A 27,832-nucleotide genomic window follows, 5' to 3' on the forward strand; every position below is an offset into this window, starting at 1 on the left:
GCTATACTATCCCCCTTCACTACTTGTAGGTCACTGTGCTTGATATTTATGGTTCCACCCTTTCCTTTTATAGTTACTTTAAATATAACTAGTGAGAATAAACATCACAGACCTCCATTTAAGATATTAAATCGTTGAATCATTTTTTGTTGTCTGGCCTACGTAACAAGTGATTCATAAATATCACTTTTCCGACGGCATTGTCGTTGCTGCTGTTGGTGTAGTTGGTGTAGTTGTCAGTGTTAAGCATTGCATTTAACTAAATATCTCTGACACGGTAGTTCGTACAGTCATAAAACTGGGTAAGCGTATTTATCGTGGTGGGTAAAGTGCTCATTACGTGAAAATGGAGTTGACAGTGACACAAGTTTCAAGCTTCTGTGATTACATTACGTTTTGTATTTAGTTCAGTTTCTGTGACAATGTTGCATGTGGCCACGAAACTTGGTGCATTGATTTTACGATATACTTCTCAGCATAATGAAAAGCAAGTCACCGTGACCTATTTTTCTCACTGTTGTGATGTGCAGATTTGTGGATCATACCACGACGAAGCAGGCGATACATAGCACCTCACGCAATTATTATAATCTAACACATCTCCTGCATGCAGTTCTGACAGTCGCGATTTGTTCCAATTACATGCAAATGGATTTCACTATGACACAACTTTCAAGCTTCTGTGATTAGATTAGGTTTTTACAATTAGCTCATTTTCTCTGACAATGTAGCCCGTACAGTCATGCAGCTGTATAGACCTGACGCACATTCCAGCATGTCGTAAGATGCAACTAATGAAGGCAACCCTATTGCTCTGAAATGTATTCCATTACCACTTCCATCTGAAATGAACTTGGACTTTGTTTTAAAAGAGCTGGGTTTATATAAATAATCTGACTTTGAATTTTAAGGGTTTTACCCTCTTTTGCCTTGATCTTGATTTTGTTGGCTTATATTTTTGAATACCCAAAGTTACCGCATACCATATAGCCATGATTGTGTAGGGTATCATTAAACGCTACATATACATACAAGGGGAAAGTTTTTGATGTTTTGTTTTAACTTATTCGTTTTCTGAACCTGCCAATAAATGTAATGCCTACTGATCAACAAAATAACGTTCTTTAAAATGATATGCAGTCGCAATACAGCAAGCCGGACACTTGCAGATATATGCGTGTCACCAAACAGGTAAATGACAAGGACAAAAAAGTAGGAGACTGAGAAACCTTTCCGCTACTGAGCAAACAACATACTGCAAAATCCAAGTGCTGTAGGGTACTCTGTGACTCATATCAAGGCAGACTTGGATAAGATTTTGTTACATCATGGTCGTGAATCCACGAACGATGACCCATGCTCTGAAGACCTGTCTGCACCTGATGAGCGTGAATGGCTGCTGTGAAGTGGGCAATTGATGAAGATGCTCGAGACAGTGTAAGATACTTCTATTATCACGGACATTAATTCGTCGCCTGTTATTAATACTGTATAACGAAAAATTATCGGAAGCTGAGAAAGGTTTGTGCAAGATTGGTCCTGAATTTATGGACGGCTTATCAAAAAACCGACATATGTTGAAATCGGCAAACAGCTTTTTGTCAGATATGAATGAATAAGTAGAGACATAGTTTAACGAGATTTGTCACAGGTAATGAAACAATGATTTATACTTTTAAAACAGGACTTAAGAGAAAATAATAGCTTTTTTTTTGCCCGACTCTTCTAGTGACACTGAACATGTTAAGCTTCCTAAGAGTTCCTTTAGATTGTGGAACACTATCGAATCACCCGTCGACGCACCGTGCCCAAGGTACCCGTCTACTCCATGACAATGCACCTGTATCAAAACTTTGACCACATCTTCCATACAGCACAGACTTAGCTCCAAATGATTTTTGACTGGATCACGTGATCAAAATTCGCCGATGGATAGACGATTGGAAACCTGGCGTGTGGATGGAAGTGCAGTTTTCCAGTGTATGAACAGCATGATCAAAAAGTGAATACAAAATGGTATTAAATAATTGGATAACTGCACTGAGAAACGGTGTACTTGTGCATGGGAAGTAATCTGAGGGGACGCAATAACGTCCTGTTTACCAATAAATAAATCTAGAGCGCAATAATATTCTTAACTTTTGAAATACCCATCATACATACTTACTTTAAAAATTCAAGCTTTTAGTGACAACCCCAAAAATTATCTTGTAGATAATTTAAACACTTGCTAGTTTAATAAGTTAACTTCTTAGATCCATTTATTTATTTAGTTTTGACCTAAATTTTCCTTCTATTTCGAGTTTCATGATTTATATGCAATCATTTGTTGAATCTGCTTGATCTGTTTTTTTGTTGTTGCTTTTTTGGCATGTTCCGTTCAGCTCGGATAAATCTGCTTTTGAATGAAATCTTATCAAAAGTGGGTTCCATTTGTGGCTATCTTGTGCCAGTTTTCTTTTGTCTCTATTTCGTTTATTTAATCAAACAATTTGTGTAGTCGAGACAAGAAAACTGCTGGTTCGAAAATGGTGAGAAAAGTTCATGACAACGCTTAAAAGTTACATTCCTATTTCAACGACTGAACAATAAGTGATATATTATATTAGACACGCATACACACACACACACACACAAAGAATATATAATTTGATGTAAATCACAACAGAAAAGAATACAAAATGCTATTGTTTGAAAAGACGCTTTTATATGAAATCTATGGCTGGAGATACAATTTCAAACAATTTAAACTACCCCTCTACATCGGTTCTTATCCAGTAGCTGATGAATGAGAATATTATAACGCATCCATGATTAGAACAAAATTAGCTTCTGAGATCTTCTCAAGCAATGAATTCAATCCACTTGAGATACAACCACGTTTTAATATCATACTTTCAACTAACATACAAGCACACGCACACTCGCATATTTGCATAAAAAATTCATTCGCCTCTTCCTTTTCCAGGCTTCTGATGACCTCCTCCTCCTCCGCCTCTACCTCCACCTCCACCACGACCTCCCCTGTTGCCGAAAGCACCTGAAAATACAGAAAGGCATAACACTCAGTTTGAAACCATGCTAAAAACAAAACAAAAAAAAAAAAAACGCCAACAAGTACTGCTTAATTAAAATTAGTTTACACCCCTTCCTCCCCTTAAAAAAAGAATGAAACAAAAAATAGACGTTACCTCTCACTATTGTGTAGATGAACTTGCCAGTCAGGAGGGAGACTGATGGTCTCCAAAGGAGTAAGAAATGATATTACGTACCTTACCGTTGAACAAATCAACTGCTGTTAGACAGCAGCGGTTTGAGTCACCGTCTGGACACAGGGAAAGATACACTCGTTTTGATTTATTAAGGACCGAAGGTAAATGAAGATCGTGTGCGATCGCCAGAACGCAGCCATCATAATGTTCTACAATGATAAGCGACAGAAATTAGTGCATGAGCTAGCGACAGCCCTGATTTCATGAATGAAATGAGCTCTCGGTGATCGATAAGCTCTCTTATTAGAGAGCGTAATCCACCTAAAGATGGTGGATGCCGAATTTTTGGTGAAGCCCTTAAGAAAAGACATTGCCTATATTTTCCTGTTTAAGCTGATATTTAGAATCCAAGCGCCACAACTGGGCAAAGCAGTCCATCTTGATCGTCTCCGGTGCAGATACGACTGAGTCTGGTAATCTCTATATGAGATGGAGGTATCGACGATTTTGGAATGAAGCCTCATCCAGTGATTCACTAGAGGGGTTGGAAAAGGCCCACATAACACAAGAGAGATTCCACATCGGCATAGGTGAGTGAGATACTGGCCTCTGACACCCACAATACTTTATAAGATCTGATAAATGTGAATACGAGACAATGGCCAGACCTTTTGAAAATCTGAGCAAGTTTGAAATGCCAGCTCTTGAACCTTTAATAGCGTTGACACGTGTTCTCTCCTTAAAGAAGTAGAAACCCCGCTGCTGAAGCGCGACAGCGATAGCTAGGATTAAGGCTCAACTTTGCATAATCACAGAAGATTCTCTACTTTGCATCATAGAACTCAGAGGTAGAACGTCTCATAGCCTGGACGATGCATTCGATAACCTTGATCGAAAACATCGCCTAGCGGATAGATCGCTCGAGTCTGAGGCTGTTGTGACAAACGTCGAGGCCACAGAGGTGCAATGGAAGTCCTGACACGAGTAATCAAGCTCCAGAAGGGGAACGTGTAAGCTAACATAACGATACCACCTCGATTTGACATTGCCCACTGTCAATGCTCCTTGGTCTGGGACTGGGAAGACCCAGAATAGGGAGCTTGTTCTTTGGCTTCAAGGCGAACAAGTCCACCAGAACTAACCCATATAATGAATAGGGACTCTGTGTGTGTGTTGGATTTTTTGCGTAGCTTTAACAATGTTTCAGTCATATAGCTACAATGTCTGCATTGTGGCAGTTTATGGTGGTTTATAGTGATTTTACCACCCGTGCATCATGCCACAAACATGTAGCATCATGTCCCACCCAGTCACATTATCCTGACACCAAGCCGACCAGTCCAGTCCTAAATCTAACCTCTTAATGCTGAGCGCCTAACGAGGCAGATGTAAGTGCCATTCTTTTAAATTATAAATTTTTGGTATGACTCGGCCAGGGTTCTAGCCAGCCACCTTTCGCACCTTTGTTCTAAGCACTAGGCCACCGGAGCAGTGAATAGGGACTCTGCTACTGCTTGACGCTGAGACCAGACGGTGAGAACCATTTTGCCTGTCCTGCATAGACTGCAAGAAAATTTTCGTTGAAAGGAATATGGCGAACTCAGAGGATAATACTTCCTGACTCTTCCAGTGCAGAAGGTTCCTGACCTCCACGCAACTAGAATAAACATGTGTGCTTTCTTATTATCTGATAGATGCAGATATCGATGTCTTGTCTGAAATAATCATGTAGTGCCGCCTAATATGGTCTATGCACCCCCCCCCCTTTACAAATTGCTGATGTGAAGGAGAATTTCCTCCGGAGGCCCAAAGTTTTGGAGAAGTACACCTTCTAGCTCTAGATTAGTGCCACAGCCTGAATCTGATGCGTTGGTGTACATATATTAGTTCGGAGGTATTCAGTTGAACTAAAATAAGTACCTATCTGGATTTAACCACAAGTCCAGTTGGTACAGAAAATATGATACTAGGGAAACGTGGGCCGTAAGAGACGGTCACCAAAAGGAGGAAGAGCGAATGTAAGTGAAGCCTCCACATGGGAACCAAATACTTCCGCGGAGGCTAAGATCCCCAGAAGGAAAGGTAAACAACAACGACTTTTTGGCCTGAAAAAAAGCGATGAAGTTCACCTTTGTGTAAAGGAATGATTTATTTTATTTACTTCTTCAGTCCTTGAGACATCGTGGACCAACCACGGGACAAATGTTGCAAGAAGGACTCTTTGCTGCAGTGGACGGGAAATGAGAATCAAGTCTTGTAAAATCCCTGGATGGCCAGGTCAGGTCGAACAACAGGACTTGAAATGGGAAAACCTCATATTCATGTAAAAGGGAGGTATTTTTAATGGAGGAAAGATGAAGATGTTAAATTACTAATTGGGAATGTTTATGGAGTCTGTCCATTCACCAGGCCTGCTGACGTTCTGGACTTTAGCCGCTGTCTCAGTTATGCACGAGTTCTCTCGCAGAAATTTGTTTAACGGGTATGGTGGGGAGAAATAGATGATTAGTTTAAGCTTTCTTTTTGGGCACCAGAAAATCAGGAAGTAGAAGACTGGTGACCAGACAGATTATACCCTCTCTACTACGCCCTTTTGTTGAAAAATGAGCACCTCCTTTACTAAAAATGGACCACACAAGCCTCATGTGATGCCTGACCAGAGAACTGAAAAGAAGGCTATTAGGATACAACTAGTGTCGAAGGAATAGTAATGCACTGCCTGAAGGAGATGTACATACTCCCTAGGACTTTCTGTCCCCCCCCCCTCACCGCTTGGGAAGAGGACTCTCCGTACGGAATTGTTTCCTGGTCGGTTGTGACGGGTTAGGATTCGAAGCGAAGGGTCGATTCTGATTAATATTGACATACTGGGATGCAACAGAAGGGATAAGACTGCCGAATATAGTAATTGCATCCAGATGAGCAGCCCTAAGCATGTTCATTCTTATTTAGCAAGGCCTATTAAGTGTTCAGCACAAATCACAGAGTAGGTTGAGTAACTCGCATAAAGCACCATAGCCATGGACAAAGTGTCTGGACGAGCCTTTTCCAACTGGAGATCTTATTTATGTCCGGAACCATAAAAGTTTAAGGCATAAATCGGGGGAATGAGACAGCAGACTTCATTAACCGCTTTATCAAAGGACCAGACCACTTCCTCATCCACTACCTGTGAAGCATGTGGATAAGACGTCATCCTCCTATTTTCGAGCACGAGAGGAGGAAGGACTGGTTGTACCGGAATCTTCCCGGTGAGTGGAGGACCTGTTAATAGTGGCGTTAATTTCCCGTAAGTTCTCACGAAGAATTACAGGACTGTCCATTATAGTCATCCAGCCTCGAGGGCGGGAACACTTAACTTTCTTTCAAGGTCGGGGGGGGGGGAACACTGTCCTACCGTATCTTTTCTAGCTGAGAAAGCGATTGGGGTGCAAGTTCCGCACCCGGCATTGCTAGAAAATCATGTACTGTTCATCCAAAGCGCTGTTACGGTGACGAGAATCTCTTGGCCAGAAATTATATATATATATATATATATATATATATATATATATATATATGGGTAGGGTGGGTTTCAATCTAAAGGTATTGGGCGTGTCGGCAAGATTACGATTTCATACTATGAATATGTCTGTTTCGACTGGTGGCCCCTATTCGAAGAACGATGGTCACAGACCGAATAGCTACAATCGACGCGGTGACAGATGCTCTGCGCTCGTACCAGGGGATCGAAGCCCAACAGCTGGTGCCCGGTCAATGATCTGTCACTAGACTCCGAACAAAATAGGAAGATGATTCCACTATAGAAGTAAAGGAATCAGAACGCTGCATATCAGGATTACACGAATTGCTCATCGCTATAATAGGATGCTAAGCCTCCCTCTGAGAGGTGAGATCACTCTTCGTTATAGGGCATTGTTGTACTCCTCTGAGGGAAGGTTAATTGCTCATGCTGGGAAGGTACTGCTCCCTCCTTTCTAGGGGGCACTCAGCCCTAGCTTTCAGACAATGCCATTTAACGAGTGCAGATGCTCTCTTGCGCGTGGGTGTTTCTCTTTGGTGGGGATTTGATCCCAACCATACCCTCTCTCACTCTGCCTTTCTCTGGGAAGGTGATGCTCATCCCTCTTGATAGAGGTGAGGTGGAGATGTGGTGTACTCGATCCCAGTAACCGAATGCCAAATATCTCAAGATATAGGCGTCCCGCTCTGAGATGAAACAGATTCCGAGACGGAAGGAAGAAAATTGGGAAGAAAAACAAAATTTTTTTCCCCCGGTGACAAGTTATTTTTTCAGCCATATCCAAAAATGATCAACCAAAAGACAAAAATAAAAACAATCATCCATCCTTTTATATACATTCTGTGCCTGACTAACAGGTTTGGTGTGTATCCAACTGGGCTTTCTTACGCCCAATACCCCCCCCCCCGCCGAATTGTGACATTGTTCTCAAAGAAAATCAGCTCTGAAAAAACTTTCCTGATATAATAAAAATAGACCACAAGTAAAAACGAGGTTGCCCTATAGTGCTATCTTTACAACTGACCGATCAAGGATTACCTCAATCGTGTTATCCCTACTAAACGATTGAGAGATTGAAATAATAGCGGTTTAAAGAAGAATTATCTGACCACACAGGAAAACAAAGATATCTCAACTACTTACCGACGCACTGAAAGTAAGCACATCATAAGAACGCAATGTGACTTAGAGGTTCAGTTAAACTACTAAATTACTCGCTCGATCCAGGTTATAGGGAGAGTGGGCTATGACATTGAGTCAGATTTGGTCAATGGTGTAGACACTCTAGTAGTTTTATAGAATGGGATGATGGTACATCTGGTACATGGACGAGGGTTTCTATATCGGAAAAGAGTAAGCTACACAGTAGTGGCATGTTGTGAATTATTGATATTATAATGGCTCCAAAGAAAAGTAAACTTAATTTAGGTACACAGAGGGCACAATTTACTAATATAAATTATTACTACTCTATGGTCTTAAAAAAAGTAATAGAACAGAGTGAGAAGCAACAAGCTTTGTAAAATTCAATAAATAATTTATTTCCCTAGAATGCATATGGAAAAAGGAACTTATGGTGTCGCGAACTAAATCCTTAAACCTTCAAGAATTTTTAACATAGTCCTAATAATTAAAGTTCTGAATAAACTTTAGTGGTATTCCAAAATAAATCCAACGCTGGAAGTGTTGATGTGTCTGTGGTAGCCCGTGCTGTGGTGATGTGCGAACATTCTTTTCCTGGATCACAATAATACAATCCAAGAATATATCCTTATTTAAAATTTCACTACAAATCCAGGTCTCTATTTCCAAGAATGTCATTTTTGATCACTCAGTATTTCGAGGGAACAATAACTTGAATTAAATAATTTGAATAAATAAATTCCAGCCCAAATGAAACAATGGACACAACAATAATACAAATGATTCTGCTGGGATCTTACAACACGAATAAATAATTTAGAGAAAAAAAGATAATATAGTCCTCTACTTGACCTTAGGTCACATTACTATTTTCTATTAAAAAGAAATCAACCAATGGAAAATTCATTATGGAAGTTTCCAAATGTTTACATGATAACATATTAGTTATAATTAGAAGGTCTTTTTCTAAAATTATAATATAAAATGTTGTAAACATCACGTAGACCCGGCATTTCTGGGGAATTTCTAATGTTCTGGACTTGGATTGAGATAAACATGTTGATTACAAAACCAAACTCAAGGATTCGGATCAGGTAAAAAATGAACTTGATTTTGGACAAGGTCAAGTCCAAAGTACAATTATGCATAGCATTTAATGACTTTAAAAAACCGAACAAACAAAGCAAATTAAATATACATAACTGTTGTAAGTACGAGTTCACCCTAAGTCTTGTATCATATTCTAGCTGTTAGCCGTGACAGTTTGCCAGATCATTAATCCCAGCATTCTGGATATTTGATACCAGAGACTATCAACAGGTTCCATTCTGTTGTTTATCTTCCCATGGCTAACTGAGCCTGGACTACTTCATGCCCTTGCATACAAATGTTAAATTAATTAAGATCTCTTATCTCTAACCCTCACTAAAACAAGAGCAGAGTGGCAGAGCATCCAGCTATGTAGCTGGGTCTTGGTACTGTAAGCAAGACTGATTTTTAGTTCTTGTGAGGATTTCAGCTTTATTTTACATAAAGTTGTAGGACCCTTACTTGGTGTTTGTGTGTCCTTTGAACCCGAATATAACATTTTGGAGGCAGCGGTACGGATTCCAATAATTCTGTGAATTATTCGGAATTGTTCAATAGGTTGAAAATGTATCTGACAATTCTAGAAGCTGTGAATTCAGCGAATCTGTGTGATATTAGCAGTGACTGGTTGTACTGTGTGTATAACGTACAATTGTTGATTGCTAAGTGCAAAGTGTGTATCACTGTAATGAGTGTACACGTATAAGTCCAGAAATTCATAGATAAGAAAAGTTAGTCCAGTGGCTGTGAATAAAGTGATGGAGCTTACAGTACGTACATATAGTTTGTTAGTATGTCGGTTGCTAAGGACGTCGAAGTTGAGGGAACAATGGCTGCTTCGGGACGACCACGAAGAAAAGCGACAGCACAGAATTTAATGGAATTTATAGATACTGAGATTCCGGAGTATGAAGAGGAATTTAATCTTGAGCACATGCAACCACCCAAGGAAACCAAGCGAAAACCTAGTGCAAAGAAAAATGAAAGAGAACTGGAGTTAAGGCAGAAGGAGTATGAATGGGAAATGGAAAGAGAGAAATTAAGATTAGAAATGAAACGTTTGCAAATTGAATTAGAAAGTGCAGAACATCAAGAAAACGAGACGGAAAAACATCTTCAATGCCATTTAAAGTAAAGCTACATGCATATGACCATGAACGAGGAGAAGATATTGTGACTTTGCTAGCAGAGTTTGAATCAACCGCAAAACATGCTAAGTGGTCTGATGAGTTTAAAGTATTACAGTTAAGAACTCTTTTGACGGGTGAGGCTAGATATATTGCAACTCAAGCTTGTGGCGATTACCTGGAACACAGGAAAGGACTGATTGATCGCTTTGGAAAGAGACCGCATGAACATTTCATTGCGTTGATGAGCGTGAAGAAGGAAAGCACCAAGACGTATCGTGGTCTGATGGCCAGGATTGATCAGCACATAAAGCGTTACTTGGAGGATCGTGATCCAATTATTTGTCTTCGTGAGGAATTTTTCTTGAAAGCCTTGCCAGAAATTCAAGCACAGTGGATTAGGAGGAACAAGGGCTCTAGTGCGATTGCAGAGGCTGCAGAAGATTATATTTCTACCAATGTACAACAGCAAGGGCAGAAGAATATGTTTCGCCAAAATATAAATGTAAATAGTAACAAGACGAATATTCAGATCTTACAGCAGCAAGCGAAACTAACATCGACGAATGACCAGTCCAAACATAAGAATAGGCAGCGTTATCGATGCAAGCAATGAGGGCATACTGCAAGGTATTGTCCAACCGATGACAAGAAACATCGTGGTAACCCAGCAACTTGTTTTGTTAAGCCAACAATTGGTGAAAGGCTGATTTCGGAAACAGAATGTGTAAATGTGCGCGAGATCATGTTTGTGAAGGACACTGGCTCCGATATGACCTTGATAAGAGAAGATCTCGCTGACGAGAGTTGCAAGCTGGAGGGGCACAAAGTTACGTTATACACAGCGGTGGGTCAGTCATTTACCGCACAGTTGGCTGTGGTAAATATCTACACTACGTATTACAAGGGACCAGCGCAAGTGAGTCTTGTTTCAAATTTAGCCGCTGAAGCCCTATTGGGGATTGATATATTTAGCAAGAAAGAGTCATTTATTGTTACGAGGTCGATGGTAAAAGGACTCTACGATGAGAGGACTGTGAAAAATACTGACCAATGTGAGGATGAGGATAAGAATGAAGTTGTCAACAACCAACAGCTTCGAGACAGAAGATACTGATCAGCGTGATGACACTTAAGTTGACAAACTTTCAGCAATGAATGCGGACCTGTTGTCGAAACTACAGATTGGGATATTTCACTGCAAAGTATTAGAGAGAAGTCATTTGCTACTAATGAAGAGGCTGAGGAGGAGCCAATGTCATTCTTCTGGGAGAAAGATATTTGGCGGCGGAAATGGCAATCTGGTGATGGTAGGCGTGGAGGGGAGCAAATTATTGTACCAGCAAGATTACGAAAAATGGTAATGGAGCTGGCACGCAATCTACCCCTTGCAGGTCACATGGGTTTGGAGAAAACAAAAGAGAGGATTCTCCAATCGTTCTTTTGGCCTGGAATGTTTTCCGATGTAAAAAGATATTGTACATTGTGTCATGAATGTCAGATGACAGCAAAACGGACTGAGCCTGGACTACTTCATGACCTTGTATAAGGCACAAATGTTAAATTAGTTAAGATCCCACATCTCTAACTCTTACTAAAACAAGATCAGAGTGGTAGAGCAGGCAGTTGTGTAGCTGGGGCTTGGTACTGCAAGCAACACTGGTTTTTAGTTCTTGTGAAGATTGCAGCTTTTTTTGACATTAAGTCGTAGGACTCTTACTTGGTGTTTGTGTGTCCTTTGAACCCGAATGTAACAATAACAAAATACAGATTACAAAGAAAAATAAATTTTTACATAAATTATGAGAAGAAAAAAAATGCATTGCTTATGCCTACCGAAATAACAAGGCTTCAACTGAAAGAGTTTTCTGTTCGATGCCACAATTAAACCTGGTTAGAAAGACTTGACGATGAATCTGGTTATGCAATACTCATCTCTGATGTTAAAATATGCGCATCCACTCTCCAACTTTCATTCAATGGTATTTTTAATTGTTTGACTTGGGGACCCTAATGAAAACAAGTAAATCTGACCCTGAACTCCAGCCACTAGATCGGTTCAAAGTTTGATTCCTTCTCTAAATTTGCTCCACATGTTTGAAAGTAGAGGCAAAGTGCATTGACAGAAATTACGGAGCTTGGGGGCATACAGATAGTTCTGAAAATGGTGGGGATGCTTGGTTGAAGCTGAACAAGTATCAGACAAGACAAAGTTGTTTTCTTTTGGTGAACATTTTGCTTTGTTTCAATAAGCAAAAATGAGGATAAACAGGAACAATATTAATGATGTGTTCCAATTTAAGTGGTGTGTTCTCACTTTCAGTTCAGGAAGCCGCCGGTAACGCCAACGTAAGTTCTTCAGGAACAAAATAGATCTGAAATTTATCCCAGCAGTTTAAATTTAAACATAACGAACAATGCGGGTATAATTACCACACGTCGGGTTATTATGTCTTGTTTTGACAAAGTGTATAGAGAGATACGTGTAAGACTGGTGCTGTTCATGCTTAATTTCTTCCAGCCCTCACTTGACAGCTTAACCCTCTTGGGTGGTCCTCTTAAGAAAAGTATAGCCAGAGGAATCTACATTACTTTTTCTAGACGTATTTCCTTTCCAAAATGGCCCGTTCAAAGATAAGTATCTCATTAAATGTAAATTCATCATAGTCGACACTAAGACATTCTACTCGAGGAACTCATTTTTTCGGCTTCCAGTCATATGATAGACAGTATTTTTACATTTCTAACTTTGAAAACATCCTATGTCCTTTAAACAATTTACACTGTTTTGAGGAATGATTCATACTGGATCATCTACAAAGAAACAAGTGTTTCAACTTGTGCCTTCTAGCATAAACTATGTATGTATGTATGTATGTATGTATGTATGTATGTATGTATGTATGTATGTATGTATGTATGCATGCATGCATGCATGCATGCATGCATGCATGTATGTATGTATGTATGTATGTATGTATGTAGTAAAAATTCAACCGGGTCCATACAATAGATTAATAAGTACGAGTTACCCATCTTTTGAGAAGAAAACAGTGCTGGACCTCGAGTAAGCATTGCTGACATTGTCCCCACCTAAAACTTGCATTATCTCTATAGATTTGACACTTGCCCGTACTCTGGATATTATAAGAGTATAAAAGTATATACAATATTCACCCAAAGAGCTCATCTCATGTAGTACACTATATAGAAACAGATCTACCAACCAAGATTGTCAGATGCTCGAAAAAAAAAAAATTAATTAAAAAAAGACAGAAAGATAGAAAGAAAGAATAAAACAAATACAAAAGTGAAAAGCACTGATATGACTCATGACATTCCAACACATCACACCGAAAGGACTAAATCAGGACGAATGAGCTTTAGCTTTGATTTATTATAAAAATAAAATAATTAAATCCCAATAAATCAACAGGTTATCATCAGTTCATGTATTTCATTGCAAAATAATGGTCTTTCCTTGGCCCTTGAGCGCAAGCACATGCGCGAGGAACAATTTTTAAGAAAACAACTAAGAAAACAATCTTTGAAATCTAAAAAAGAAAATCTCAATTACAATATAAAAATGGCGTTGATGGTCTTAAATTTGTGTAATGGGGGGGGGTCTAATAAAATAGATTTATTTCTAAAGATGTTAGGAGTATTCCTTTTTGATTGTATTGCAGATTTTTCACACAAGTGTCGATCGTTAAAAACCCTGGATAATTTTACTCCTGACTGGAAAAATCCAAATTTTCAAATTTAAATTTATTTTTTTCCTTCATTTCATCAAAGATATGCTGATACATACGCAAAGTTTCTTACAATTCTACGCAACGTTTATTACAATTCTTCGCAACGTTTATTACAATTCTACGCGAAATTGATCACAATACCTATAAAACGATATATAGAAATATCTTATAAAGAAACGCTTCCATTTTTTTTAAAGATGGCATCGCTACAATTTTGTCAGACGATATGGTAGTTTCCGAAACTTTCACAGAAACTCGTCGTAACAGTCAGGGTGCTCCATACTGTATGTCATGCCTTAATCCACGGGGACGTGGGCCACTCTATTTTGATTCCTTATTTGATTTACATGCATGCAAGGCTGGCTGTTGAATTCATTTGGACCCTTTACTGTTTTTATTAGTATTTTATTTTCAAAACAAATGTCTTCAATGCATGATGTGTTCTTGTCGAATTTAACTCGAGAACCGTTTTATATGAACCTGCTTCATGATTCCATTATACTAGATATGCATGCATAAGAAGAGAATAAGCCATATTTGTGTATCACACCTCTTTTATATGTGATGCAAAACTCTGTACAAATACATTTTCCTCCAATATTTACTAATTCCAACATGACATAAATCGGTAGCGTTGTCGGCAGAACACAAAATAAATACATGATAATCGACAGGGATATAAATTCAGACCTAAGCAAATTTTGCCTCTGTGTAGCCAAATTGGTTTAAAACCGAACGCACTGATAACGTTATTTACAAACATACTCTGTTTTATTACAATCTAATAAGTTGCACTTTTCATTTCGTCAACTTGTGAAAATCTATTACTCATTTTCGCCTGCATTCAGTAGCCACTATCCACCACCCGTCATGTAAAACTGTCAGCATCTTAAGTACAGACATCCCCTCCCCGGACAACCATTGTCTGCTGGAGATAAATCAATGAAGACAATGGGTCCAAATTATAGTTTCAACCATGCCATCAGTGACTATTAAGTTCCCTGCAAAGTGGCATAGAAATATACTACAAGGATGCCAGTGCCGAACAAAGATTGGGATGCTGTCACAATAAAGACATTACCATTAATTATGGTATTTCTGGTTTCCAAATCAAACCATTTGAGACCCACTATCTTCCAGCAAACTGAAACAATATTTCAACTCTATGACAACAGCAATGAACAAAGCCACGGCTTGTGTCACACCGAAGACATTGCCATTCATTGTATTCTTTCTGGATCCCTGGGGTTTTCGTCGATGCAGTAATAACAAATTGCTAGGATTCGGAAGTCCTATCATAAGATTCAAACCTGGCAAGCATTCAGTTTTTTCCAGCACTCCTGGATGAAATACATCTTTCTAAAAATACTGCAGTACGTTATAGGGAAGAAAACAATGTAAGCTCATTTGCTACGTCAAAAAGCAGACACTTGATGTGGCAATATAACTGTTGGTGAATCTGCTCCATAGAGCCTTAAACATGGCAATCTTTTCAGTTTAAATAAAAATTTGACATAAAATGGACATTTAGGGGCCCTCTGAATGATGATGTGGAATACCTAAAAGTCACATCTTCAAATGACTCACCATGACAATCAAAGGGCTTATCATGACAAAAAATCCCATAGCAATATTCCAAGCTTATATACAGGAGCCATAGCTCGGTCCAAAATTAAGTCTACAAGACTAAACACATGAAATACAATGTTCGGTCTACGAACAATGTTCATCTCAAATTGCATTAGAATATATGGAATGCTGATTACAAGCAACATCCTATGGAAATATACGACGAAGACTGATATGGGTCATAACTCGTTCCAAAATTGCGTATAGGCAAAAAAAACCAAAAAAAAAACAAAAAAAAAAAAACAAACCCCATCAACAACAACAATAAAACATTAAAGCAAATCAAGATTTAAGTGAAAACATATTTCAGCTAATATTTTCAATGGTTCTCAAGCTATATAGACTGCATGCAACGTTGTAATTTTTCAGGTGAATATGCTTGACAATGTGTATACTTCTAAGCGAAGTAGTCGAGACAAAACCTCTAAAAACCACGTAATAATTATGTAGGAATGTTCATATTAAATTGCATCAGAATATACTGAATGGTTCGTGAGTTACGCTGGTTAAAAGCAGCACGTCAATTTATAAAGTTAAATAACACAAAAAAGTGTTGAATGGTTCGTGAGTTATGCTGGTCATGAGCAGTATCGCATGTGAAGCTAAGTCAATTGTCATGGGAGATAATTCTATCCGAAAATAGCGGTGACAAAATAAAACCCATAGAAAGGCGCAGCCAAGTCTATGAGACAATGTTCAAACCACATTGCACAAGGATATACTTAATGGTTCTTGACCTGTGCATATTACAAGCAACATGCCATAGTAAAGATTCAAGTCTACTTTTAAGAGCCATACATGTAACCCAGAGTTAACGCGACATAACGCATTGAATTCACATCTAGGTGTGAGAACTTAATTGTGTCACTGTAGGTGAGCTGTGCCAATTACATGCACCATCCCCTGTGAAGATAATAAAATTAACTGTCAAAGAACATAACCCTAAACACTCGTGCATCATTATTGCCCAAAGTGGCTACACTGTTAAAGTAAAGAATAAAAGTATAGTGCTGGAACATGAAACAAGTTAAAATAGTACGATGTTTGGAGTCCACGCATACATTTTGGGAAAGCTTTCGAGAATGAAGCACCAAATCTCTCGATTTAATAATAGCTCTAGTGTATCACTGAGTCCCTAGAACTTTCATATCATTTTAAAAACAAAAATACTCCAATTATTCTATACCCAACTTCTAATGTCTTGTTTGCATATTGAGTAGAGCGCAAACAGCCAAATATATGCAGACCAACGGGACAATCAATAAACATCTTGGAAGTTTTGGCTGTGATCCAGGTCAGGCGAACTCCATCAAAAACCTGTAAATAATGCAGCAGTAAAATACTGCTTTATGTTAAAACCAACGCCAAATAATCACATTCCTACAGGCCAATATGAAGCATAATCAACAATTAATGAAACAAGAGTCCCTCGAAGGAACTCACACTCTAATGACCGAAAAGAATTTATAGAAATTCAAGATAAGACCATCTCTTCCTTTTAAATGCTGAGTGCTGAAAACATCTCTGATATTCTTATGCAATAACAAGATTTTCGAATCAGCTGCTGTGCTACATATATCAGACGTTAGATGGTCACCAATTTCATCCAGATATAAATGTACGTCAAAAGAAGTCATCTGGTGATCACCTCATTCTGATAAGTTTCCGTTTGGGGGAGTAACGATTTTGAAGATGGCTGCCACGGAGGCCATATTAGATACCAGATTTGCACCATTTCAATTTAAAAGAAACTTGATCAAATACAACTGTCGGTGAAAGCACAATGTCGATATAACCAGCCATCTAAGAAAGTAGCGATAACATTTTTAAGACGCACATTGTGGCAGCCATATTGGCAGATCGGAACAATTTTCATTTATGACCAACAAGACGTTATAAAAATTCATTCAGTGAAAACCCTAAAGTGATATGTCCATCCATTTAAAAGAAATAGCAATAACAAGATTTTCAAGATGGCAATTGTGGCGGTCATATTGGGTGTCTGAGCAGCACCATTTTCTTTTAGGACCAATCAGACACCATAAGAGTTATTTTGGTCAATATCTCATGTCTATACGACCATCCATTCAGAAGAAGCAATGGCTTGATTTTAAAAAAAAGAAGCCATAATGGACGTGTAGGCCGTACCATTTTCATTTTGTACCAGCTAGACCGAAGACGTTTTCTGGTGAAAACCCCACAGCAATATGACTTTTCGTTCAGGAAGCGTAGCGATAACAAGATTTCCCAAATGGCTACTGTGGTAGCCAAATTGGAATTCAGATCGGCACCATTTCCATTTAGGGCACAACAAAATTATTTTAGAGTTTAGGAGGGGTAACGATATCAAGCATGTAATAACGGACAGACTGACCACGGACAACAGGACATCCCATAAACTCTTCTGGGCTATAATATTTTTCTTTTAGTAAAACATGTATGCCACCACTGGCGGCCCAAAAGTACATGTCCACGCAAATTCAAAGCTGTGGAAAAAACTGAAAAAGTGCAAGCTATAATTGCATTACAATATAATCAGGTCATTTATTTATGCATACATGCATTCCAAATTCCATTTGCCTATCTCACATGTTCTATTTTGTGCTAAAATCCAAAAGGTTAAAAGATGTATTAAAGAAATATAAAATTTTCTGTAAAGACCTGAAAGTTTAATCAAGTTATCTACATACGAAAACAAATATACTTACCAAATTTAATTTGTCTAACCCAGATCGTTTTTTGCTTAATCGTGCTAAAAGTCCCGAAAGTTAAAAAAATGTGTAAATTTAAAAATTGTTTTAATAGACAATCTAATCAGGTCTTATACTAACGACCGTGAAAAAGTGTCGAAAAATGTATGTATCCAATCCAGTGGATTCTATGCTCTCGTGTTTAGTTGGTTTCTGGACGGATGTACGAAGTACAAACAAAAATCACGAAATGATTACGCCACCTTCTGCTATTAAAGTGGTGGCTTTAAAAATCTGGATCACAATTTACTGTAGACTATTACAAAGCAGTGTGTTAACCTAGAAAAGAATTACTTAGCACTAACGTTGTAATCACCTCTGCAACAAATTCAAGGTGATAGATGCTTCGGCTTCTGATTGCAAGAACATTTGGTTCAGATCCAATTTAGTAGAAGACTACTCTCATTTCAGAAATCAATCTGGTCGGTAAACATTGGCGATTAATTGCACTTTATAGATATACGTAAAGTATAAGACTAGATGCGAAACTAAGGCAATAAAATCTAATTTTAAGTGAAACTAGACACACAGTGTCTAGACAAGGGCAGAAATATAAGATATAAAATATCACAAGCAATATCATGACTGGAGTTGTCGGTACGAGTATAATTAGGTCAGCATTCAAACAACCCAAATCACCTCTAAAGCAAGATAACTACAGGTCTCTCTGCTGTGCAACGGCAACGAAGTTTACAAGTGTGAGGTTCTTACAGATGAAAAAAAAATATTCAAATACAACAATGACTGACTGAATGGCCGATTGTGTAAGTTAAGCTCATCAGGAAAGCCAAAACATGGCGTTATGTGACAGTTATGCGGAAACATAAAATTATGAATGGTATTTAATTGTCATCAGTGATCACTGTGATACACTTATGTCATCTAAGAAATGTGTATGTAATTGCTATAGAATGAAAACTGGTTAAGATATGACAGCCATTATTAGTACCTTAATGTGGTATTTGAGTAAAGCTTTGTGCATTGTGACAGTCAGCGGTAACATGGTCTCTAGCGAAATCGTAAAATAAGCTGGCTTCTGAGTACTGACTATGCATGTACGATGCAATAGATGTGATCCGAGAAAAAGTCTGAAATAGAAGCGGATCTGATGAGTGACTAGAACCATGAAATATGTAGTCTATTTTGTTGTAGGGTTTAACGCCATTTTTCAGCACAAGATAGGCTATACATGGCGGCCAGTATTAATGGTGGAGGAAGAACCCGGGAAAACCCCTGAAAGAACCACAGACCCACGAGAAGCTACTGGCAAGCTTTCTCACATACCCACATTGGCTGAATCCGAGACTCGAACCTACGTAGACAGAGGTGAGATGGCAGTGATCCGTAACGGAGAGCGCTTTAGACCACTCGGGGCCCCAATATGTAGTCTAAATGACGCGCTATGGCATGTGACAGTCAAAATTCAGCTGTAGACATGATGACTAGTTACAGTGGAGACATTAGATTGAGGGCAAAAGGGTTAAAAGTAATGTATTAAAGTAACATTCCGATTACCAAAGGCATGGTGTGTAATAAAGGGCATTGGTAAAGATGAAAGTGTAAAACATGGCAGTACGACTTCAAAGAATTCAGAAACCGCGAAGGTAAATCAGGAATTTCACAAATGATTTTTCAGATGGGGCAGTCACAAGAACTGAAAAACGGTGTAAATATCGGCAGATCATATACGCGTGACGATAAGGATATATTACACGACTGGCCGATGATGTTTGACACCAAGAAGACTGCCAATCTGGTTGTCCTCAGCTGTGAGAACTGGGACTTCAGGTTGTTTTATAATGCTTTCTTTCGAAGTGTTACAATATATTCCAAGAACTGAGGTCTAATTTGGCATTATCTGCAGGCTGTTGAAATGTAGCAATTTATCTAAAGACTGCAAAGGGATTTTAGAGCAAGCAATGCGCTGAATATTGACTTACGAAGTGTTATACTTGGCAGCAAACTTGAGACTAACTTGAAAGGCTTCACAATCAGAACTGATCTATGCAATGACTGATAAGATATAGCAATTACCGATGATGTGATGAATATCATACTATTTTGTAATGTTACTGTCCCTAGGGCTTTGATGACTGGGGTGTAAGATATTCATTACACATTCATCTTTAAAAATGCTGGTGAACGTGCGAGTCATTAATGACCCGATGATTAACTCTGACATGTGACAGAAGCGATAGGTAGATTGACATGCGAGATAAGACTGTATGATGTATGATAGGGTTTATGAAAACGTAATGCGAGTTAGTTGCAGTCAGAGGTCTGAATGTAGAGGTGTAAGAGTTACATGGCATATGGTGACTGGGTAAAAAAGGAACGAAAAGGGAAATCAAAACTGAATTATCCGATGTGACAACGCGCGAGTATGGACTGGGTTGTAAATAACAACGAGTTGCCATAGCTTGTAGTTTAGAAATAACACAATATTAAGATAGTCTTAAAAGGCTAAGAAAAATAAATAGTATACAACATTCATTATATTTAAATAACTGATGCATGTAACACACAAACACAGATCAAGCAACTACTGTGGTATGACGATAGATACGATATCAGTTTTATACTGTATCACATTACCTTAATAAAACCTATGTCTAGTGTTATGTAGCAGTATACAAACTGGCTAGTGCCATGGAGAAGTATGCAAACTAAGCACACTAATAAAACTTATGACTAGTGTCATGGAGCAGTATGCAAACTGAGCACACTAATAAAACCTATGGCTATTCCCATATACTAGTATGCAGATAGAGCGCACTAATAAAACCTATGGCTAGTGTCATGGAGCAGTATGCAAACTGAGCACACTAATAAAACCTATGGCTAGTGTCATGAAGCGGTATGCAGACAGAGTACACGACTAAAACCTATTGATGGTGTCATGTAGCATGCAGATAGAGCACAGTAATGAAACCTATAGCTATTCTCGTATAGTAGTATGCTGATAGAGCGCACTAATAAAAGCTATGACAACTGTCATGTAACCTATGGCTAGTGTCATGTAGTAGTATGCAGATACAGCACACTACTAAAACCCATGGCTAGTGTCATGTAGCAGTATGCAGACAGAATACACTAATAAAACCCATGGCTAGTGTCATGTAACAGTATGCAGTTTAATCACACTAATGAAATCCATGGCTAGTGTCATGAAACTGTATGCATATACGAGATCTGAGTTAACAGAAAATCTGTTTGTTGGTTTTTACGGCACTTTGAACATATTACTGAAAATATCATAGCCAGAAAACAGGTGTAATGTCCTCTTTCCATGAATACATCGAAGCTGCCAACCCGGGTTTTTCAGGGAGGGTATCCAACCCGCAACATTTGGATAACAAGTCTGACGAATTACTAATTGAGCAATCGGTTCCCAGTCAGCAAATAAAAGATTTTAAATACGACCAGAAATTTATTGCAGTCACGATTGAGTCCCTTAAAAATGTTGTGAAAAATTCTTGCTATGCCAGAAAATTGATCGTCTAAAATAAAAGGTGAGAAAAGTAGATTATATTATAGTACACAGTTCTTTATGTTGGCGTGAAGACAGATATTAAGAGCTAAACATGAATATTTGGGTGACCTGAAATTACACATTTGAACGTTTCTAGTGAGTCAACACTAATTGACAACAGAATGGGATTCCTGGGCTGGAGACCCAAACATCAAACCTAATCTTGATTACAGTGGACAGACTGACATCCATCCCTGATTTGTATCTTTCAGAAATTAGTTTTAAGTTAGTCTGAGATAGAAGTCCCTTCTTGACCCTGTAAATACTAATCTTCTGGTCCATTACAGGATTCAATTAGAAACCAGCTACACAGTCATATGCCCAGCCAAATTATAGTAACAATATCTCAAAAAGAACATCAAAGGAGACAATTTCCAACAAATTACCAGGACCTAATGCTTTCGGAAAAGTTGACAGGTTTAGTGTTGCCCGTAATTTATTTAACAGTCTGACATCAGATAATCACCACAACAGGTCTCAGAAAGTTAACATTAAAAGACTCTGGATCAAAAGCTTCAGCTGGTTTCAAATGGCCAGCCAGTATTTTTATTATTAATTTTTGCTTCTTTTTCATAAATTTGGTATATTTTTGTACCTGATTCTCTGTGACATAGTCTTATATCATTATTTCCTAAATTCAATCGGCGTCCTTTATTACTTTTCATTGTCATTTTAAAACACTAGGCTCATTGAAAATACAGACATCTATCGTTACAATGACAACATTTGTTTCCAGCCCTTGTCAATGTAGCGAACCTGTCGATGTAAAGACCACTGCTTTTCGTTTAGAGAAGCTATCGCCACTGTCATACCGTTGTCAAATCAGCACGCACGAGAAATAATACATAAATATAAATCTAAATTTTATTTAAAATAATTTATATTTCTAAGACATATTTCCTGCGTTAATAACTAACTTTTCTAAAATAGAGTAAACATACTTTTCTCTCACATATTGGCATTAATCGTCAAATATCAACGAATGACAATGTTATTGTTATGAACACGATATAAAGAAATTGCTGTCAGAATCGTAAGTTCAGTACTCCTTTGAAAAGAACAAAGTTATCATCAACTAGTTTTGTTCGCTTCAATTTTCTGTCAGAACCCAATTATGTCAATGCAATGTCGCTTTAATGAGAGTTTACTGTATTCGATGAAAAGTGCCGTTAACAGGTATGTGTCGTTTTGATGACAGTTAACGGTATTTGACAAAAAGTAGCGTAATCGGAAATCGTCGTTTTAATGAGAATTATTGCTGAATTTGACGAAAATTACCGTGAGAGGAAAGTTTTAGGGTAGAAAGACCATCATTTATGCTGTCTTTAAGTTTTAAAAATAAATTATTATTTATAATTTCATATTACCAGGAACAGATTCTATAATGTTTAATTTTAGTCAGCGAAAAGTCTAAACTAGATGGACACTAGAATAATTGATTTTAAATGCTGCTTATCATTAAAATAATTCAACGACTCATTTCTCTCAGTCTTAACTTGCCGGCAGAATCAAACGTAATGCCAAGGGCAGAAAGGTGGCATTTAGCAACTGTGACATACAAAACCATCTTTTATTCTGATATATTGACAACTGGCTTTATAACGAAAAGTGTTAACTTCCACTCTTGTTTCACATTTGTTCGTGCAAGGATTCTTTACTCAACACTAAACACATTAAAGGCCTATCAGCTATTCCATTACTCAGCACTAAACACACCAAAGCCAATAAGTTATTCCGTTACTCAACACTAAACACAACATAAGCCAATCAGTTATTCCGTTACTCAACACTAAACACACAAAAGGCCAATCAGCTATTCGGTACTCATCACTAAACACACCAAAGTCCAATCAGTTATTCCGATAAGCGAACAAGACGGTTAAGTGTACCTGAGATCGCTCACTTGACTGAAATCTGCGAAACAGCTAAATATAAGAGCAAATGGTGAAGAAATCTGAGCAAATATGGTGTTTTCTGTAGAATATCATCCTATACTGTTGACTGCATAGGTTATTTGTTTCATTGAACCTTCATCGATTGCTGATGTCAAGTCAGTATCAGGTGTCCAATATTGAAAGGATAATCTTAAATCAGTATCAGGTGTCCAATATTGAAAGGATAATCTTAAATCAGTATCGGGTGTCCAATATTGACGTTGTTGATGTTGTTGTGGAGTTTAACGCCATTTTTCAGCACACGATAGGCTAGACATTGCGGCCAGTATTAATGGTGGAGGAAGAACCCGGTAAAACGCCGGAAAGAACCACCGACCCACGAGAAGCTACTGGCAAGCTTTCTCACATACCCACAATGGCTGAATCCGAGACTCGAACCCCTGCAGACAGAGGTGAGATGGCAGTGATCCGTAACGGAGGGCGCTTTAGACCACTCGGGGCCCCCGTCCAATATTGAAAGGATAATCTTAAATCAGTATCAGGTGTCCAATATTGAAAGGATAATCTTAAATCAGTATCGGGTGTCCAATATTGAAAGGATAATCTTTAATCTGTATCGGCAGTCCAATATTGAAAGGATAATCTTAAATCAGTTTCAGGTGTCCTATAGTGAAAGGCTTTTATTCCAATATGCTATCTTCCAATGTTGGCCAAATACTGTTGAGCAGCTTTTATGAGATAATGCTACGTTAATGAGTATTTGTTGTTTGTTTTGTGAGTTTTTTTTTGTATTTTTCGTCATAGAGGTCATATCTTATGGTGGATTGACATCACTTGTACGAAGTTTAAAGATCTTTACGCCACCCACTTTTCTTTCAGATATGGTGCAAACTTATGTCAATTGTTTAAAAATAAAGAAGTTGTTTTAAAGTTGTTTTTATTTTTTAAACGTGACCTAATTTGACCCTGTAATAGGCATTGTTTGTACAAATGTTGACACTTCATGTAAGGAGGCTCTCATTCAAATTTGGTTGAATTGTTTTGAGTGTGGTTTATTTTAAAGAAGCCGTTAAATACTTCTCTAATTTTAGTAATGGTGATCACATTTAAAGGAAAATAGGCCTTCACAATATAGTCTGAAAGCCCTCCAAGCAATGAGAATTTCTATCAAAATTGGTTAACTGTGGTTGTCTTTTTTTTAAATAGTGATTTTTGAGTGCTTCAGGGTTTCCATTTTTTTTTGTATGGCGGTCATATCTGACGGCGGACTGGCATCATTTGAAAGAATGTCTTTTATCCCATGATACTTTCAATCAAATTTGATCAAATTCTGTTTAGTGATATTGGAGAAGTCGCTGAAAATTTTAATGGTGTACATATCAAACGGCATCATTTTAACAAATCTGAAAGATATTTATGCCATGATACTTTCTGTAAAATTTAGTCAATTTCTGTTGAGGTTTCTATTTTCAGAAGATTTTGCTTAAACGTTGTCTATTATTGTGCTTCGATGCAATTAACTTACTTGTGTTGATGTGCCATTAAAATACGAAATCAAACTTAAACCATTAAGTCTGCCTTATGACCTGGAGAGCTAAAACAAAATTATGGCCTACAAGCATGTTTCTTTGCATCGAATTTGAAAAATATGAGACCTGTAGAGTGCCAAAAACCATGGATGATGAAAAAAAGGCTTTATAAAACACCATGATGATATAAATAGAACACCAACCGACAACAAAATGTTACCATAATTAAAGTCGGCCGAGTGATCAAGGCGCTCGGCTTTACAGATCTCTGACATCACACTTGTGTTTGCGTGGGTTCGAGTCTCGGGTTCGGACAACAAGGGTATGTGAGAAAGCCAATAGCTTTATGTGTGTCGGTGACTTTTACCGGATTCTTCCTTCACAGATATACTGGCCGCCATGTATAGCTTTTCATTTGCTGAAAACAAGGCGTTGAGTCCACAACAACAATAATTAAATTAAATACGATTGAACCAAAGGTAAACATTTAAAAATTAGCTTCTATTGAGGGTCATCTTTGAAACAAGTGAAAATAACCAAGTCCCAAATTCAATCTTCATAAAAAATGCGGTCATTATAGACTCTAAAATTCCAGCTATTTAGAAAGTTATCTTGCTCTTTTATCATAGGTGGTCTTTTATTTTCGAATTTGTAACCTTATAGAATTTGTAATCCTGTAGAATTTGTAATCTTATAGAATTTGTAATCCTACAGAATTTGTGTCCTATAGAATTCGTAATCCTATAAAACTGACATTAATTTCCTCTGCTCAAAATTTTCCCGCATGATTGGGACTGATGATTGTCGAGCTGTTGAACTGATGAAAAATGGTATCTGACATACCTGTTAAAAAAACGCAAAAAAACCCCCCAACAAACATCAACCGTCTACCCCCCCCAAAAAAAAACGTGCCGCGACTGGCACAATATACTCCCATCGCGTGTTTAATAGTCTCTGTGTAGGCACTAGAAAAGTATGGCTGATTCTGGAGATTCTGAAATAAATCTTTGCTCATGGTATGCGATCTTGAATGAACTTATCTGTGCAGAAAAATCTTTTGTTTTTATTAGACTCACCATGATTATACACCAGAATCTCTTTGTTTTTGTATTACTGTAAGTGCATGACATCCATACTATTTGGTCTAGAAACTAACTCGAAAGCAAAAGTTAATATGTAGTTTGGTCTAAGTCTAATATGTAGATCGGATACTTATTTTGCTGACATAATTTTCCCTCTTACAGTTATTGTCACCTTGAAATCTGACTGCAGAATCAACAAACTTATTTTGTACCCCAAGCGCATGCTATCCACAAAGTTTGGTCCCGATATGTGATATAAAACTTTTATCATGTGGAAACAATTTTTCTTTCAGTTACAGTAACGTTAACATTTGACTATTTGCCCCCAAAAGGGGCCAAATATTTAGTACGTACGCAAAAATCTGGCAAAGCCTACCCCCTTCCCCCGTACACATGCGTACTTTTTTTTTTTACACACACCCCACCTGCGTACGTATGCTTGACGCCCCACCCCCCGAATTCTATATTTAATCCACGCAGAAAAGATCAAGGATTAATAATATTAACGTGTTTAATAATAATAAAATAAAACAGAGAGTCCACCGATGCTGAATGTCTGACTGCATCAAAGAAATAAGCTGCGTAACTTTAAAAAGTTTGTCTAGTGTCCGCTAAAATTCAAACGCCAACTGAACTCAGTCGAACAGGTTACGTATTAGACAAATTATTATCAAGGTTTCACCCCCACACCCCGTTTTCTATGCGTACGTACATATCAGTAGACCCCCCCCCCATATGCAAGCGTAGCATTTGGGTCAACCCCCTCCCCCCTCCATGCGTACGTACTAAATGGACGGTCCCAAATCGATATTCTTCTTCTTTACCCAACTGCTAGCCTTGCACAATGTTTGGTTTAAGTCTATTATTTCTGATATTGTGAAGAAGGCAATTTTTCTTCTTTCATGTACAATTACCCGTATATCTGACACCAAAATCTTCTTCCTAACCCAGCACGCAAGCCATTCATCGAGTTTGGTCCAAGTATGTGACGGACAAGTAATGTAATTATGCATACACCATTTGGCTTTCATGCCACAGCTACCATGACATTTTATATTTTGAATCTGAAATAGATGGGATTTTCCTCACTCAAAATGCACGCCATCAACAAAATTTAGTGACTGTATTTTATAGTGAACGCTAGTTGCTGCGTGGAAGCGAATTTGGCAATAGATGTACATCATAACATAAAGGCTAGGATATGCAAGAAATACGAGTTTATTAGTTTCATCTCGGAGTCCGTCCATCTGCACATGCCATCACAGTTGCACTGTTTCAAAATGCTTTTAATTTGAAACAGATACCACTTCCGAAAAGCAGGCATTTTGCAATATCATGTCATTACACTAGTTAACATAATGTACACTGGTTAACATAATGTGTCAAATCAATTTCTAGCTAATGATGCAAAATGGATTCAACTTAAGCCAGCCTGCAGAAAAATGTAACATAAAACAAATGTAGCTCGTTATATTCAACAAATAATGACTTGAAATGACGTATCTATTTCAGTAGGTAACTAAATGTTTCAATGTTGCAATCTGAAATAATCCCCAAGCATGCCAA

The 27,832-nt window shown here is 38.0% G+C and overlaps 1 protein-coding gene across 1 annotated transcript in view; it reads right to left on the reverse strand.

Annotated features, from left to right (window-relative positions):
- Nucleotides 1-2,687: 2,687 nt before the first annotated feature.
- LOC149806963 (U6 snRNA-associated Sm-like protein LSm4) overlaps nt 2,688-27,832 on the reverse strand; it is a 48,711-nt gene continuing 23,566 nt past the window's right edge. The window contains exon 5 of the mRNA XM_089960158.1: nt 2,688-3,040. Coding sequence (XP_089816284.1) covers nt 2,946-3,040 — 95 coding nt within the window. The 3' untranslated portion in view covers nt 2,688-2,945. The remainder of the gene's footprint in view (nt 3,041-27,832) is intronic.

This window comes from Sinohyriopsis cumingii, chromosome 1 (genome assembly GCF_028554795.1).
Source record: "Sinohyriopsis cumingii isolate HCF-2022 chromosome 1, ASM2855479v2, whole genome shotgun sequence".
Lineage (NCBI taxonomy): Eukaryota > Metazoa > Mollusca > Bivalvia > Unionida > Unionidae > Sinohyriopsis > Sinohyriopsis cumingii.